Source organism: Chinchilla lanigera, unplaced genomic scaffold (genome assembly GCF_000276665.1).
Source record: "Chinchilla lanigera isolate Chin_1 unplaced genomic scaffold, ChiLan1.0 scaffold00024, whole genome shotgun sequence".
Lineage (NCBI taxonomy): Eukaryota > Metazoa > Chordata > Mammalia > Rodentia > Chinchillidae > Chinchilla > Chinchilla lanigera.
The window spans coordinates 1,715,062-1,733,219 of record NW_004955425.1 but is presented as its reverse complement, the minus strand read 5'-3'; the positions used below and the strand labels follow the sequence as shown (position 1 = coordinate 1,733,219).

The following is an 18,158-nucleotide window of genomic DNA, read 5'->3' as shown; positions in this document are numbered from 1 at the left end:
TGTAGTTGTCTATGGAAGAAAGAAGGGAAGCATAAATAAATGAGCAAGCACTGGAGATTTGTAGGGGGACAAATTTCACCATTTAAGTTTACCATCTAAGTGAACAGGTGTCTGGCCACCACTGCAAAGTAGTCTGTTCTCATAGTCAAATGACCATATGGCATCAAGTGCGGTAGAGTCTTCTCAGAGATGATAGAGATGTTTAAATAAAACAGTTATGTTTGGTTAACACAGGACTAGAAAGAGGAGGACATTATAAGCTGAGAGAAGGGCGAGAAAGAAAGGCTGAATTGTGATCGGCTTGGTACAGAGCACTGAGCACCCTGGGAGTAGGAATGTAGAACATATTACCAGAGAAAGAACTAAGAAGTGTCTGCATTTGTTAGCTTTCCTCCAAAGGAATGTGTATAGAAGTGGAAAGAAATAAAAGAAATGGAAGCAGGGAGAAAAAAAACTACAGAATGAGAGAAGCTTAATTTGTAATTATGTATATTATATCTTAAAAGTCCAAAGTGCTAAATACCACAGCATAGATACTTCTCAGAGTCCTTTTATCGTATTACTTGTAGTACTCATTTGATGAATATGTTTCAGCTTCATTGAAGCCCCCAGGTTCTCACAATACCATGATCTATTTAAATTTCCTGATATGTATGATAGCCATATTTTACATTCTCATATCACAATTAGATATAGGTGATACTTTGTTTTCTAATACTTGTAATACATACTTATCATATATCTTACCTAACTATTACACTTCAAAGTGGTGCTATAGCATTTTCTTTTGCAATAGATTTTAGTTTTTATTCAGTCATTACCCAAGAGCATATTAAGCACAGTTACAAATTATATATTTCAAATTAACCTCAAAGTTAAATTATATTTTCTCATGTGTAATTGTGCACACACACAAACAGACACAAAAATATATAGAAAGTTCAATGCCCCAAAAAGCACATTCTTTGGTAGGAATAGTATGAAATGGTATGAATTTTGGTCATGTCATTAGTTAGGAGATACGTCAAAGGTGAGAACTAAAAATTTAGAAGTAACAGGCATGACAGTTGACAAGATGTGTATATATACATATATATATGTATATATACACACACGTATCTCCAGTTTTTAAATTTTAAGATCAAAGATTTGTTATTCTAGTAGTTCTGACAATGATTGTTTTTCTGTTAGTTATTTTTGAATATGGTAAGACCTTGGAGTTTACAAGAAATACTGTAGTAGAACCTCTAATAAGAATTGTAAAATATTTTGAAGGTTACGTGAAGAACTATAATACAATAGTTTTCAAAAGTAGAATTGCCTATATCTACTAAGAATAAGGACAGTACGTATAGTACAGTTCAGGGTTTTCGAACTCTGCTGTTTTCATTGCATGGTAACTCAGTGACTCCAACAGAATAATTACCCATCCCCCTCCCTGCATTAACCTGAGCAGGTTGATTGAGTGTGAAATAAAATGTTATGCTTCTGCCTTTGAGTGCCCTGGACTAACGTCTACCTTTCTACTTCCTCACTGTGAAAAATTTGTCTTTAGAGTTATAATATTTTTTAAAAGTTTAAATGAAAAGTGCTTAAAACTCATCACCATAGCAGATGAGAGTAAGTACTAATTATTGGTTACCATTGATAGCATTTGATTATCACTTAGTTGCTAGTATCATAATTATATGAGCATTAGAACACATTTTCAGTACCTGTACTCTTAAATTTGCTGGCCAGTCTTCATATGGTTACTTACAAAATAGTACAGCTATTCCTTATGTTATTATTAGCCTTCATTCTGCCTTAGTTAGCAAATTGGAATATTTTCAGTCTTGCAGTGTTTTTAAGTAGTTTTCCATAATTACTCAGACCATATGTTTAGATTTTCTTTTGGGTCTATAAAATGAATTACTCTAGATAACTTTATATAGTAGACAGTTAAATATTAATGAAATTTAATCTATAACCTTTTCACCAAGTGCATGTTATATTCTGCCATATAATTAATAAATAAAATACAAATAGAGAAAGTTTATAAATACAGCATCAATAGCTTTCTTAACTTTGATACTTCAGTAATCCCCAAATAACAAAACCCTTTAAAGTTTCACTGTAGACCACTTTCCCCAGTAACTTATCAATAGTGCATGTATATCCTACACTTATCCTTTGCAGCTCTTTCTTCACGCAATCTGTGTTTAATTTTAAAATAGCTAAAATGGCTGTTTCTAAAAGAAGTGCTACATTCTGCAGTGAATCCTGAATAAATTCTTGCTGCTTATAAAACTGCCAAAATCTTCGTTTAAATTTAGAAAAAATTATATATTAAAGTAAGTTATGAAAAAGTATGAAGTTATCTGTCATGATCTTAGATAATTGCTAGAGAAATCATTAAATTTTATCCTCCACTTTATATGACTTTTAGTAATCAAGGAATTATATTACACAAAGGAAAAACAATGAAAGAGGAAAGGAAATTATAAGACTAATTAAAAAATAGATGTTAAATCTGAAAGAAATATGTGAGAAGTAGACATGCATAATTCAAAACCCATTTGTTGTCATGGATTTTATGTTAATGCTTAACATTTAGTATGCATAGCTTATGGGACTAGCTGTTTATAACAGCATCACCTTGGATATTCGTTTCCCTCCCTGCTGTTACAAGAAACTATTGAGCCCTCCCATCGTTCCCAGTGATCAAAATACACCAGTAGGCATCTGCAGTGTTACCACTGATGACTTATGTCAAATTATGCCTGTAAGTATAAGTTACTAACATCTTGTCCCTGAATGTTAAATCATTCTCTCTTCTACCTGCACACTCCTTCTGCTTATGCTGTTCTTATTTTTAAATATGGTTTCCCCCTACTTTTGGAACTTAACTCCTTTTTCACCTAGCTTTCCCCTTATAGAGACACATCACACAGTTTACAGTGTGGTTAATCACTTACAGAATAGTAGAACACACTTTGAAGTTAGGCAGAGATTCAAATCCAATCTCTGCCATTTATTAGCTTTGTGAACATTGTTTAGTTACTTAGCCTTTCTGAGCTCTACTCTGCTTATGAATAATGGGATAATTTCTATTAATGCGATACTTTCTGTCAATGATTTTAAAAAATGATGACAGTCATCAGATAATGCCACCCTACATGGGTATGAAAATGTATGGTTTAAATGAAATGTGTGGTGAATTAAGTGAGTTTTTTATGTAAAGTACATAAGGTCATTCTAACCATGCTGTTATTTATCTTTTTTAATGTTTAAAATAATTTTTTCATGAAACTTGAAAATTTTTGGGAAATACTGAGTCTGTTCTGTTTTTAAGTCTTTATTTGTGGATAACTTGAATTATAACAAAATGTGAGAAAATATTTCCTCTGGAATTCTCAACTTTTTCTTGGGAGACAGGGGCACAGTAACTGCAGTATATACACTACTTAATGTGTGGACTGTGTCTTTTATGCTTAAAAGATGAATTAAAGTAGAGCTTTTGTAGGTGAATACGTTGAAAGAAGCACTACAAATTCATAAACAGTAAGAGAGCAGATAGCAGTGACCTATGCTGGGAACCACATTAGGGGAGTACTTAGCTTGCTTGTTAAGAATAGATCCTGGAGTTATACCTCTGTAGTTTGAACTAGTTTCCTCTTATATAATCTGTAATTTACTTTTCCAAGCCTTGGGATGGTGGAAATCATGAACAAGAATTATATGCCTTAGAAAACACATCCCAAGCATTTATTTTGAAATCTCAAAGTTTACTCGTTATCTCACATGCAAGTGAACTACAATAGATGTACTTAACTATTTGAGGTAATAATAATTGATGTAAAAATATAGGTAACAGATGTCATTTTATAGGAATTGGCCCATGGATTAAGTGAACTCTTATCATATGAAGGCAATGTTGAAGAAGATTTCTATTCAACATTTCAGGTACTAAGAGCATATAGCTGTTTGTTAACTATATTATCTATATATTAGAAATGCTGTTGGTTAATAAATACTGTTAGAAAATATTAACAAGCATTGGTCAACACCTACAATCATCTTCTTAAAGGATCTTTTAACCTGGTAATGTAGAGACACATGTAGATGAACAGTCAGTGAAAGTACATAAAGAGTTAGGTGCTAGGTAGTTACATACTCCTTTGATGTGGTTACTTTCTCTGATCTTTTTATCTCCCAAAAATAAGCCTCTCCTCTAGTTTCAACATAAGAAGTTAGGAGGAAGAGCCAACAGATGAAACCAAAACATTGATTTCCACTGCTCTTACAGTAGTTGGGAGGGCTGGGAATATAGCTCAGTGGCACAAGTGCCTGCCGGGCAAGTGCAAGGTTCTGAGTTAAATTCCCAGTGCCAAAAAAAAGCAAGCAAACAGTAGATGGGAGATGGAAATTATAGTGGTCCACAAAGCACCAAAGACCTGATGTCAGCAAGGTGACCACACAAGTTCTGTGGGCATCACAAAAGTATTTAGCTGTATTTAGCATTCAAATATAAGGCCCTGTATGGTTGCCCCATAGTGGTATTATATTCTTAATACAAATGTTACAAAGCTTAGCCTTTCTGTAGTTGTGTGTTTGAAAGGAAGGGAAAAAAACCCTGTTCTTTTAAAATTTTACAAACGTATTCATTGAAGCCTATTGTTGTATCAGCAATACCGGTGATCGTACTGTTATGCTATCTCCTGTTAGGTTTTTCAAGAAGAATTTGGAATAATTAAATCTTATAATTTAAAACCAGGAGGTGATAAAATTCCAGTTACCAATCAAAATAGGAAAGGTAAGTTAAACACCATTTTTCAATTAAAATATTAGTATTTATCATTTACTTTTGTTACATAACATATGACGTTGCTTTCCAGAATATGTACAGCTTTATACTGACTTCCTGCTCAACAAATCCATCTATAAGCAGTTTGCTGCATTTTATTATGGATTTCATAGTGTGTGTGCTTCAAATGCCCTAATGGTGAGTTTAAAACTTTTAAGTATTCAGTTAGATTTTATAATACTATTCATTGACAAATGCTTCCAAGTAGATAAACTTTTAAAATTATAAAATGGTTTCTATTTTTTAAAAATAGACCTAGAAATGAAAATGTTCTCCCACTCCAGGTTTAATTCTCTGGAGGTTTAAAAAAAAAATTACTTTTTTTTTTTTCACTCTTTTGCTATGTCTTAGTCTGTGTGCTTTAGGGCTTTAAAAACATTCCCTGGGTAGAGTCCATGAAGAGATCCATGGATTTAAGATCTTACTACTGGGGACTAAGCACAGAAAGAGTGAACATGCAGCTCCAGAGCAAAAACCACAACTTCTTACTAAGGAACAAATGTCTGTCTGCTGCTTCCTCAAAGGTCCCTCAGCAATTCGGGAGTTCCCTCTTACCAATAGGAAATAGTTTATTTCTGTAACCATGGTGAACTCAGGTTATTTGAGTTGCCTTAGAGTTATAAATATGGGTTAAAATGCCATATCAGAAATAGTGCACTTTTTTTTTTTTAATAAAAGGAAAATATTAACAGACAGCATTTTACAAAATAGCAAAGGAACAGTACAGACAGTACGGAGTTACAAACAAAGTGGTAGGGAATTAACAATGGTGGTTGTATTACATATTGATATCTTCAAAGTGGTTTCTCATGAAAACAGATACAGACATGCATTGCTTATCAACCAAGGACTCATTGACAGTTTCTTTCAGCAAAGAAATACAAGACAGTAGAACAGCCACACTTTATTATGCTACTTACATTTTCCCTCAGTTTTGCTTGGAGTGATTGGAGTAAGGCCTTTCATTTGAATTATTTTTCACCGATAACAGAAAAGAACTACACAGACTTCTCTGAGGCAGGAGCTTGTAGCTTTCATTCTTTCCAGCTTGTTTTAGAGTAACCTTTGTAACGTGTCTGTTGTTGAAAGTACTTTTGACAAAAGAAGTACTTCATTGAGCTCTAGTTGAGTTTTAGTTATGACACACTGGTAATTGTGAGAATGCAGAAAGGGGAAATAAGAATTAAATGAGATAGCATGATCTCTGTTTTTGAAAACTTTAACCTCTGGGAGATTGACCCACCTAAAGGCAAAAAAACCAAGTGAGCAACACAGCGAGACTAAGTACCCGAACTCTCCAGTGCACTTGGAAGGCACTGGAAGACAGTAGTAATAGGCAAGCAAATGAGTGTGTGTTAGCACTTCGTGCTGCTTCTTCAGAAGGGTAATCGGAATTCATGCTGTTACTTGCTAGTCTCTCTGACAGCTGCTAATTGCCATTTTATAAAATACTAGCCTTCACAAGCAAAAAATGCCTTGCTTTAGTAGGAAAAATATATGTGGAAAAGATTTTTCTTCAGAAATGGTTTGATTGACTGTAAAAAGTCATGAGTTTTGTTATTTGCATGACTAAAAATAATTCTAATTTAATTTTAAAATATCACTTTTAATTATATTTTTTAAATAAATCGTTATTGACAGCTGCTTCGTCCAGAAGAGGTTGAAATTCTGGTCTGTGGAAGTCCTGAACTAGATATGCATGCTCTGCAAAGGAGTACTCAGTACGATGGCTATGCGAAAACGGACCTAACTATAAGGTGAGCCCTTTATATGCTGTGGGGTTGTAGAAGAGAAAACAAAACAGAATATGGTTTCTTACTTGCATAATTTATGTTTTTTAATCAGTTAAGTTACCTGATTTTTTCTTTTTTTTTTTTTTTTTGGTACCTGGAATTTAACTCAGGATCTTGCTCTTGCCAAGCAGGTGCTTATACCACTAAGCTGTATCCCCGGCCCTAGCTGAAATATTGTAGAGTCCCTCACGATCTTATTTCATCTCTAGAATATAATATGAGAATATGAAATAACTTAGCATTCCCCTTGCGGAAATATTATACAAATAACTATCTACAAAAGTGCAAAGTTTGTACTTTAGTAAAATAAAGAAATAAAGCAAAGAAAACAAACTACAGAGCTGGGGATGTAGCTCAGTGGTAGAGTGCTTGCCCTAATAGGAGCAAGGCCTAAGTTCAACTCCCAGACTGTAAAAGTAAATAATAAAAGTAACTTTGGTCCTAGAATTTCAGGGATGCTATACTTATAAATACCATTTTAATAGCCCTTTGTTGAAAAATAGACTTGTAAATTATAACTAGGACAAAAATAGGTTCTATAATAGCCACTGTTTTACTACTTACATAATTTTATAAAAATGGTATTTTATGATAATGTTAGTCAAAAATTGAATTCATATATGGAAATTTGAGGATATATCTTGAAGGAAAGTTTTTCCTCCCACCTTATTTTACATTAATTGATTATGATCTGCAAGATTTTTGTGAGAATATTTTAAATAAATTTCCTTTGGCATTCTACAGATACTTTTGGGATGTTGTGCTTGGATTTCCTCTTGATCTTCAAAAGAAGTTGCTACATTTTACTACAGGAAGTGACAGAGTACCTGTAGGAGGGATGGCTGATTTGAACTTTAAAATCTCAAAGAATGAAACTTCCACTAACTGGTATATTTCTGAATTGTAATTTTATGTTTAGTCTATTTGTTGTTGCTAATAACAATAACATATTTATAATTAAGGGATTTGTTAGCAACGAAGTTGTTTTCATAGAAAAATCGTCAGAGTAAACATGGACTTCAAATGAGAGAGACTTCGGTTGAAATTCTCTATTAGTTTTTGTTACTTAACAGTACCAACTGAAAATAATTCATTTCCATCAACTTTTTACTTTATTTGATCAAGTAATTGCTTTGTAGTATCTCTTACAACCTACCCTACTTTATAGTGTTACGTTGTTTAACCTTCATTTTTATTTAAATATTTTTATTTTCAGGAAAAATAGTAAATTGAAATGTGTTTGTGAAGAGGTGGTTTAGCTGTTATACTTAATACTAGAAGCACCATTAGTACTAGATCTGTTTATTTTTTAAGTATCACGCTTTTCACATATGAAATGATAGTGATGATGGTTTTAAATTATGTTACAGTAGTTTTAGTAGGTTAATGCTGATGTCCTTTTTACAAACACCTCACAATTTCCATAGCTAATCTGAGTAGATATAACTTTGATTATAATCAGTTTTCTCCTGTTCCATATATTGAACATTTCAAGTCCTATCAGTTCCCCTTTCATTTTAGAGGTAGAATCTGTCCTTTGCTTTCTCAGTTGTCACCACTCTGATGTAGTTAAGTTTTTGCCTCAGTCCTAGCTTACTTAAATAGCCACATCCTGTTCTACCTGCTCAAGTTCTACCCATTCTGATTGTGTTACCCTATTAAATTAATTTGCTTTATGCTGATTTGATCATATTTCCCTGGGCAATAAGTTGTATTGCTCCCATTAGCTTATGTTCTGGATGCTGGAACTTATCAAATAAAGCTCTGTAGTCTTCTGTCCCAAATTGCCTATCAATTTTGTTTCCATGCTTTGGTCAACAGGCTATTTTTCCAATTGGTAACAAATTTCAAGCCTCATTTCCTCCATTTTTTTAAGTTGTTCCTTTTACATATGATACATGTCTGTTACCTCTCCTTAGACCTAGTTTAATGTTGACTGCCTGTGTAAAGCCAGAAGTAATCATTCCTTCAGTGAGTTCTTCAGTATAAAATGATACACTACTCACCATATTACAACTTGTACCTTAGTCATTTAGCTGTTCAAGGCAGAGACTAAGCCTTATATATTTTTGTATTATCTGTGTAGCTATACAGATAGTAAACGTTTATGAATTCATATTTAAGCCAATATCAAGGTCATATTTTAAAATATAAAACAAATATTTACTATATGTTACTAATTGTTTCTGATCAAAACTTATAATTGAAGACCTGAAAAAAAAAAAAATCCACAGAAGCCTTTTGAGGTTATAGATCTATTTACTCAACAGAAATTAATTTTTCAGAATATTTTATACCCACAAAAGTATCATTTGTAAAAAGTAATCTGAGTAGTCTGTTTTAAAACAAAGGTGACATTACATGTAAACTTTTTCAGTTATTGTTATGATATCAGTGATCCTTTTATGAGTTCACATGGCTTGTGAATCAAGAACAATTCCAGGATTCCCCGTGGGAACTTCACACAGATGAAATATAGCTGTCAGACACACACGGCATTTCAGTCTGACACAGGAAAGGAGTTCCTTAAAGACATACTCCAAAGGGACACATTTCAGCTGAAAGGGGAGTTTCCATTCTCCCTGGAAGGCCTACCATTGAAACCTCACTAGATCTTTTAAATCAGAATGGTAAATCTTTACATATTGACAACACTAGTTTTGAAGCTGTACTGATCTTGGGTTTGAATCTCAATTCTATACCTTTACCATTTCTATAGCTTTGAAGAGATAGATTATTTAACCTGTGTAACCTGTATACTTCCATGTCTATTTTTCCTGACCAAAAAAAAAAAAAAAAGAGAAAGAATAACAACAGTTTTTTAGTTGCTTTGAAATGAAATGTTGGTTGTAAAAGCATTTACAGTGCTTATTGTAGACTAAGAACTTGCTTCGTAAATGTTAAGTGATCCTAATAATTGTAAATCTTACAGTACAAGGGGCTCTCAAAATTTAGTTTTTAATTATGTGAACTTATATGTTCTCCTTTTCCCTGGTGTAGTCTTCATTTTTATTCATTGACTTCTCTGACAACTAGTTGGTTCTGTGGTGTTTATAAAAGGTAGAGGAAAGGGTCTCAAGAGAGCTGTAGAAATCCTGAATAACAGTGATGATGCCATCAGATAAAGCACTGAGGCAGCTGGTGAAAAGGATTCAGAATGAGTGTTGCATGTGCGGTAAGGGCAACCACCTTAAAGGTATGGCCATCTGGAGTCCCCAGAATGCTCCATTTATAACCATTGGACAGTTAAGACTGGAATGTGATATGATCTACTACTTTGCTAGGTATTTTGTGTAAATAGCTCTTTAGTCTTTTAAACAACCTAATGGGTTGGTTTGTTATTTTGATTAAGAAACTGAGATTGGGAGACAATAGGCAATTGAAAGTTTCGTAACTAGTAAGTAGGGGAAGCAGTAGTCAAATTCAGATCTGACTCCAAAAGAAATATTTTCAGGTGAAAGTTTCATAAGAGCAGGGGTATTGATTGTCTTGTCAGGAAACATAGCCTTAGTGTCTAAATGGTACCCGATACAAAGTTAGGTACTCAATAAATACATGTCAATATAGGGACAGATGACTCATCTCTTAGCATAGTAAAATAGATTTGAGCTTGCCTATCATTTTGTGTGCATTCTAAGACTTACTATATTTTTAAAACTTATTTTCCCTAGGTTACCTGTGGCCCACACCTGCTTCAATCAACTTTGCCTTCCCCCCTATAAGAGCAAAAAAGATCTGAAACAGAAATTGATTATTGGAATTTCAAATTCAGAAGGTTTTGGACTCGAGTAACCTAGAAGACTTGAACTATATTTATATGTAGCATTCACTTCCCTCCTATTGTGCCTTTAACCTTTTCATGTTTCTGTCTCTGAACACTTTGAAAAAGCTCCCCAACTTTAAAATACTCCGTTTTTTTAAAAAATCAAATGTGAAGTACATTTAGTGAAGGCATGATTTTCTAAAAACAGAAATTTCTTGAGTGAGGAGAAGACAACATAGTAAAGACAGGTGTAGGTCCAGTCGCTCTTTTATACCACTTCATCATTTTGTGTAAGTAGTTTGTCACAGGTGTTCCACTGGGAAAGCAAAGTACAGTGACTAACGCATTTCTGACATAGTTTGAACCCAGTGGCAGATTGTGTGCTGCTAGCACAGAGTAGCAAAGCAGATAGCTACATTATCTTTACTATAAGGCATGTAGCCATATTTTTCATATAGAGGTAAACAGTATAATTGCAAATGCAATTTACAGGGTTTTTTGATATACTGGCTTTGGGTCTTATCAGATTCTTTTCAAATGTTGCTGAAAAGCATGTAAATAATTACACAATAGCCTGAGAATAATGGGATTTTGATAGTGCCATTTATTGCTAAAGATTTATTTTTACAAAGTAAATTCAGGGTTTTAGATGTGTATACAGCTTTTACAAATCAATAAAGATGATTGTACAAGAGTATTTTCAGATTAACTGGATTCAAGGTTATATTCTTTTAAGTATTAGTCTGCATGCACTTTGGCAGTAAAGTAGTCACTTGAGTACTCTGTAATATTTGTATAATGATCATTTCTTCTTAAGAACAAGATATTAGAAAAAAGTGAGCTCTAATCATTGATGAATTAAGTCAATTATAAGCACAAAAGAAAAGAGCTGCTTTTATATATATTTTGATTGATGTATAAGACATATCTACACTTTCAATCATCAGTTGTATTGAAACACTAATTTTGAAGAAGGAAAAATATTTGACAAAAGTGAATATAATAATAACATTTGTGTCAAAATAATGTAGCTTGGTATAAAAATAAAGTTCAACATTTTGACAAAATGTTTGTTATTCACTGGATTCTGAACATAGTAAATTCAAAAATACCCATTTTTGTTTGTTTCTAAAAGTAGCATGTAAAAAGAAACTGCATTTTAAGTCACAGTAAATGGTATTTTTTTAATTTATAGCAAATGAAGCAGTTTTATTAGCATGTTACAAATATTTCCAAATCAAGACTTCCTTATTATTCTTTGATAGCTTTCCTTTAGAAAATTCTGAAGTTATATTTGCAATAATAATAAAACCAGCATTTAGTACCAGCATATGATTCATATGCAAATAATATTTTTCCAAATCCTCTTCTCTTCCAAGTTAGGGTATTTCCTGTTACTAGGCTTCCTATACCCAACCAGCAGAATCTTAAAGGGTGGAGGAACTAAGCAGCTTGTTTTACTGTAGTTTTGAAGCCAGCCCACAAATCTCTGAGGAGGAGGAGTGACTTCATTTCTTGTTGTCTTTGAGACAGAAGAGACTCTGCTTTTCCTCTTGAGTACACTATTAAAGGGTATTTCTGCTTTAAAATCTTGGAAAGCCTAAGAGAGCTAAAGGCGTATTGGTTTTGTTTTACTCTGATTTTTAACCTATATGCAAATAAAACTGCTTCTTTCTTGTACTGGTTGAACTAGAAAGTAAGATGTTTAATGTAGGTCACTACTAATAAGCACAAAAGAATCATGTATGTATAAGAAACCAGATTTAAGTGTTAGGTAAAATGTAAAGTTTTTATTGGTAGAGATGACTCATGGAAAATTGTGTTGGCTTGGTCTGCATGTTTAATGATGTGCTTGTATAGCTTTTACGTAAGAAGTACACAAGCAAGCCAAATTTTAAATGACAATGTCCATCACTAACTGGAAAATTTTTGTTGTCTGGTGGTATTTAGTTGAAAATTACAATCATTTATCACTAAATTGCATATTACTTTTATTTATGCTCTGTTTTGTTTACAGTGTAATAATACCTCATTTTAAAAGTAAAAACCACTACTGTTACATTTTGTTAATTTAAACAGCTAAAAAAATTCATCTAGTTGATTTTTTATATATAACCTGTTAATTCATGATTTTTGTATCTGCCACAGTAAATTAAAGCATTGCATAGTATTTATCAGTATTTACAAAATGTCTCGTCCTTTTTAAATCTTTCCTTAATCATATTTTTTTGTGTGTGATTAGAACTTTTTAAATCTCCCTTTTTTATGCAAATCTATATTAAGTTAAATTCTGGATAAAGTTTTCTAAACAGGCTTCAATTCATTTTTTAATGCTAGGCAGTTATTTAAAACTACAGGTTTAAAATATAAAATGCAAACTATTTGAGCCACAAGTCTTTTAAACTAGTGGTTAGGAAAATTGCTAATACATATAGCTTCGAAAGATGTGTTGTTTATGCTAAGTATAACCCATATTTTCAGTACAAAACAGTGTCTCTCCAGGGTCTGGGTGATCGCACAGATACCCCACCAAGGGAATGTGTAATGCCAGTGAAGTACTCCCAGAAGTGAACTGAGTATGAGACTGGCAGTAGACAACTTCACATCTTAATTCCTCCTCAGAACCATTCCTTTTGCCTTTTTCTCCCATTTTCCAAGCTTAAGGAAGAGAAAGAAGAGATAATGAGAATGTAGAACAGGATGTTATGGGTGATCAGCTGCAAATACAACATCTAACTTGGAAGAACTTTCAACTGTTTCTTTATTCTAGATACTAATCCTTTGTTAAGTTAGAAGCTACACTGCCTCAATTTGACCCCAGGTCTGCCAGTGACTGTGTAATTGTGGAAGAACATATACAGCTGGATAGAAAAAAGACCAGGGTGAGTCTTTTCAGGGGAGGAAACAAGATCAGTTCACAGAGCTGACCACCTGTCCTTCCCTTCAGGAAAGCTCCTCAATGCATGACAGCCAGGAAGCAGAGAGAGCAGGAAACATCAGGGAAAGAATGGCCCAGGACCAGAACACTCCAGGACCCGCCCTGGAGTGGTCCACCCCCTCCAACCAGGCCCTACCTCCCGACAGCACAGTTAGCTACAAACTCTTCAATGGATCAGTCCGCGGATGAGTATGGTGCCCCTCAATCTGTTCACCTTCCGAACCCCCTGCTTATAGCAAGCAGTATTACTAAAGTGTGTGAGTGCTGTCAGATGTTGGGTTCAACCACAAATTAAAGAACACAGAGTGCTTTGAGGCATTAAAATTATGTCAGGAGAAATGTTTTTCTTACTCTACAAATAGTTCTTCAGAATTTATCCTTATTAATGTGTCACTGGGGAGGGTTTTCAATTCCGTCTCATAGATACGTAACAGGGTAGGGACTGGGGATTTAGCTCAGTGGCACAGCGCCTGCCTGGCAAGTGTGACGTCATGAGTTCAATTCTCGCTACCGAGGGGTGGGGAGGGAAGGATATGTAACAAGGTATTTTAAAATTCAAAGCTAAGTGGGATTATTTTAATGAAATATTTTAAGCATAGAATTTTCAGAGTTTAACCTAATGTAACACCATGTCTTCACACTCGGATCTCACAAATGTTAACATTTTACCAGATTTTTTTGAATAAAAAATTACAGGAAGAATTAAAGCCCCCCCCTTTGATGTACTTATTTCCTGTGTCCTCCATTAACCTGTAGTTTTGTGTGAATCTTCCTGTGCCATCTTTGCATTTGTAAACACTGTTACAGTTGCATACGTAGTATTCATATCTTTGTACAACTTTTTCACTCAATATTACCTTTTCTAGATTTATCCCTAATGATATATGTATAATTTCATTCAGTTTGCATGAATAGAATCTTATTAAATGAAGGTACCAGTCTGTCAATCCATCCACCTACACTTCATTGACATGCTTCCCAGTGTGAACCAGGCTTGAGGTGCACATGGAGCGCGCATGAGTCTCCCTAAACCATGGCCTGGACGTGTAACTTCTTAGCCCCTCGCTCTCCAGAGTCGTCATTCCAGCAGTATTTTCCCCAGCATAAGACAGTTGTCATTTCCCCACATTGTCCTTAACACTTGCTTTTAGCAGACTTTTTTTTTCTGCTTATCTGACAGGTGTGTTTTAATTTGCATTTCCATAATTGTTAAAGATACTGAGTGTTGTTTTATGTTTTATATATTACAGGCCATTCCGATTTCTTCTGTGAATGATGACCAGTTCAGTATTCTTTGCCTATTTTTTCCTCACTGATTTTTAGGAGTTCTTTATTCTGGATAGTATGTGCCTATGTTCACAATTAGGACTTACGTTCCTTCAGTTTTGATCCAGATTGGCCAATGAATAAGTGACTTTGGAATAGATACCATTGATAGATAGATAGTTGATAGATTGATAGATGACACACAGATGACAATTGATAGGTGACTGACGGATACTTATACATATATGTGAAGATCTTATATTTATGCCTGACCCATAACAAGTGTTCTATAAGTGCTTTCTGTTATTGCTCATGCTTTGAGCGCAATTTTGAGTTTGTACCACCTCTGCTTGCAAGTTAGTGTGCTGCCTGACTTGACTGTTTGTCACTAGCAATCTTAGTCTTCTCATTCCCTTGGCTTGTAAGCACTGGTCTCATTTTGACTTTTTCCTTCTCGCTGATCTCAAGATCAGCAAGCTCCATCTTTACATTGTCTCTCAGAGTTGACCCTCTACTCCATTTCTGTGACCTCTTCTTTGGTTTAGACACTTCCTGACTAGGTAGACTTACTCTTCTGTGTGTCCTTAAGATCCCTTTAAAAAATACTATTTTCATCACGTGCTTCCCTGTCGGGAATCTAAGGTGTATCTAGTGTTTCTTTGACCACTTTCCAGTTGCAAATCCTTAAGATGACCTCTACTCTTACTCTTAGTTTCTCAATCCCAGCTTCTGAAAAGATAGGTCCTTTACTCTTTCTGAATGCAGCCTGGTAAGTCCCATCCCTGCTCAGCCTAATGCCTGCTGAGATTCTCTCTCTTGGCTTTCCAGCCAACCAGTGTCTCCCTGCCTGTCCCAACATAGCTCAGTTCTCTCCCCGCTTCTGCAATCTCTCCTGTCCCTGCCAAACCTTACTCTGAAATATCACTACTCCCCAAATAAAAACATCTGGGTAGAAGCAGTTTTTTCAAAACCACGCAGATCTTCGCTTCTAAGATGGCACTTAGTATCTTCAAACATGTATGTTACATGTTCACTTCATCAGCAGCTCAAGGACAGAGATACTTCTTGTGTATTCACTATGTCCCTACCAAGCACCTCACACAGTGCCCGGTCAGAGAGCTGAGATAAAAACCACTTGGCTTGTTGAATTGGCTGTGCAGGTGAAACACTCCCCAAATCATTGGAGTAAACCGGAGATCCGTGTGGGTAAGTAGTTTCAGCTTGAATTATAGCTTGTTGCAACTCACCAACTCACACCCTGTCAGGAATGAAATGCGTCAGGCTCGGGCAAAGCTTCCTGAACTCTCCCCGACACCGTATTGACTTCAGCTAGATCTGTCTTCCACTCCAGGCTACACAAAGCCTCAGCCTACCTACCTCCAACTAACAAGGGGCTTGTGCACCAAATAAAACAGTGAGTGGTGGTGGCCATTGTACATTAACTGGGAAGAAAAAAACAAAACAGGTTATAGAATAGTTCTATGTATAATCCAAATTTTGAGTGTGTATGTGTTTTGGGTTTTTTGTTTGTTTGTTTGTTTTTCTTTTGGTGCCAGGAATCGAACTCCACCTTGCACTTGCCAGGCAGGCGCTGTCTGCTGAGCTGAATCCCCAGCCCCTTGAGTGTGTATGTGTATGCGTGTATATGTTCTGAAAGATTCTGTCACTGTGTTCTCAATGGTTATCACTGCAATTATAGCACTTTTAATTTTTTAAACCACTTATCCAGTGCCTTGAATATCTACAGAATATTAATTAAAGGAACAGAGATGAATATTTCTAGGTCACCTGTGTGTATGAGGCATTTTATATACACAATTTCATGTTACTTAATCTTCACACAACAACATAAATCTCCCCACATGATAGGTGAGGAAGTTGAAACTCAGGCTCAGAAACTTGCCTGAGGTCACACAGCTATGCAGGAGCCGAGGCGGAATCTGAATTCACATTTCTCTAACGCAGCATCACAATTTTCCATTTCACATGCTCCCTCAACTAGTGAAGTTTTCCAGAAACTCCCAAGCTTGACCTAATATACTAGAAGTGAAGAAAATATTTTCTCACTAGCTAGGCCAGGAGTCAGGTTAGTCTGGATTCTAGTCCTAAATCTGACACTCATGGCTGTGTAACTTTAGATGATTTCTGTATTTACTTTACTTCCCTTTTTGTCTTCCAAAAAATGATGGATATCCTTGGAATACTAAATAAAGTATAAAATAAAAAGTTCTGGCCAAGAGAAAAAATGAAGTGTATAACAATGACTACTTAGAAAATCGTGTCAGTGAAACTTCTGTCTAGCTACCTGGGATGTGGGCAGAGCAATATTCATCAGGAGATTGATAGCTTTAAATATTTTTGTAACCAAAAGATACAGAATTCAAATAAAACTTCAAAGAGAGATGGGTTGCAGATAGCAAAGAAAAAATAGAAATAAAGATGTCAGTAATTTAAGAAACGTAAGAACAGTATAATTGAGATATAAACCCAAGACCAGTTTCCTTTAAAAGGCTGGAAAGTGAACTAGCAAATGATAATTAAGAAAAAAAGGAAAAACACACTCACGTAGGAATGAGATACAATCGGGGGGAAGCCAGGGAGCCCAGGATGTTCCCACTCTGCAGAGGCTATGGCTCTGTCACTGCCTAAACAAAGCTGAGTTCGATAGATAATTTCAGAGGCTATTTTCACAAATGGCCAGAAACGAGGGATTGGATTTACATTTGGAAAGAAACTTTGTTGAACACACTCGTCACACGTAGCGCCTCTATTCCAGCTCTGGCACACAACCTAACCCCTCCTCAGAACTCCAGCCCCAGATTTCAGTGGTCCACTTGAGGCTCCTTCCAGCAGCCTCCAAATGTCTCCACCCAGAGCTCATAACCTCTTCTGTCTCCTTCTGTTTCTCCCCTTTTCTCTCCCTCCTCTACCTTTTTCTAGCTCTATAAAGAACACTATCTTTCAGTCACCCCAGCCTAACCAGAGACATTGTTTTAACACCGCCCTCCTTTGTCTTGGTCATTTGTTAACCTTGCTAAACTCGAAGTTCTGCATTCACAGTACATATATTTATTCTGCCACTGCCCTAGCCCAGGCCTTGAGTGTTTAACCACTGTGACAGCTGTTCTCACTGTGGCTAGTCTCTTCCCTCCCAGTTGTCTACTCTTAACTTACCACCGCATTGCTCAGAAACCTTACATGGCTTTCTACTGCCAACAACACAGAGTCAAAGTATGTTGGCCACAAGTCCAAGGGTTTCCATTGTTCTACCCGTTGTTTTCAACCGAGCTCCTATGCATCTTCTCCAGATATGCCGCAGTTCTCCCAAAAGACACCAAAACTTGCGATGCACCCTTACCAAGAGTTCCAAAAGAAAGTGTTATTAAGAAATTTTGCATTCACCAAAGTTGTCCTTCAAACAAAAAAGCAAAAACACACGTTTGAATATGCAAGAATTTGGGGAATACATTCCTTAACTATCTTCCCTTCCCACCTCCCCAAACCCCTACTACATAACAAAAACTAAGCTAGATGAATTCTGAACATAAATAA

General features: G+C 35.3%; 1 protein-coding gene across 1 annotated transcript in view; it reads left to right on the top strand.

The window, feature by feature from the left end:
- Hectd2 (HECT domain containing E3 ubiquitin protein ligase 2) overlaps nucleotides 1-12,586 on the top strand; it is a 51,048-nt gene extending 38,462 nt beyond the window's left edge. The window contains exons 15-21 of the mRNA XM_005386086.2: nucleotides 2,606-2,764; nucleotides 3,871-3,945; nucleotides 4,708-4,795; nucleotides 4,878-4,984; nucleotides 6,488-6,603; nucleotides 7,384-7,527; nucleotides 10,311-12,586. Of these exons, the coding sequence (XP_005386143.1) occupies nucleotides 2,606-2,764; nucleotides 3,871-3,945; nucleotides 4,708-4,795; nucleotides 4,878-4,984; nucleotides 6,488-6,603; nucleotides 7,384-7,527; nucleotides 10,311-10,431 (810 nt within the window). The 3' untranslated portion in view covers nucleotides 10,432-12,586. The remainder of the gene's footprint in view (nucleotides 1-2,605; nucleotides 2,765-3,870; nucleotides 3,946-4,707; nucleotides 4,796-4,877; nucleotides 4,985-6,487; nucleotides 6,604-7,383; nucleotides 7,528-10,310) is intronic.
- The last annotated feature ends 5,572 nt before the right edge of the window (nucleotides 12,587-18,158 follow it).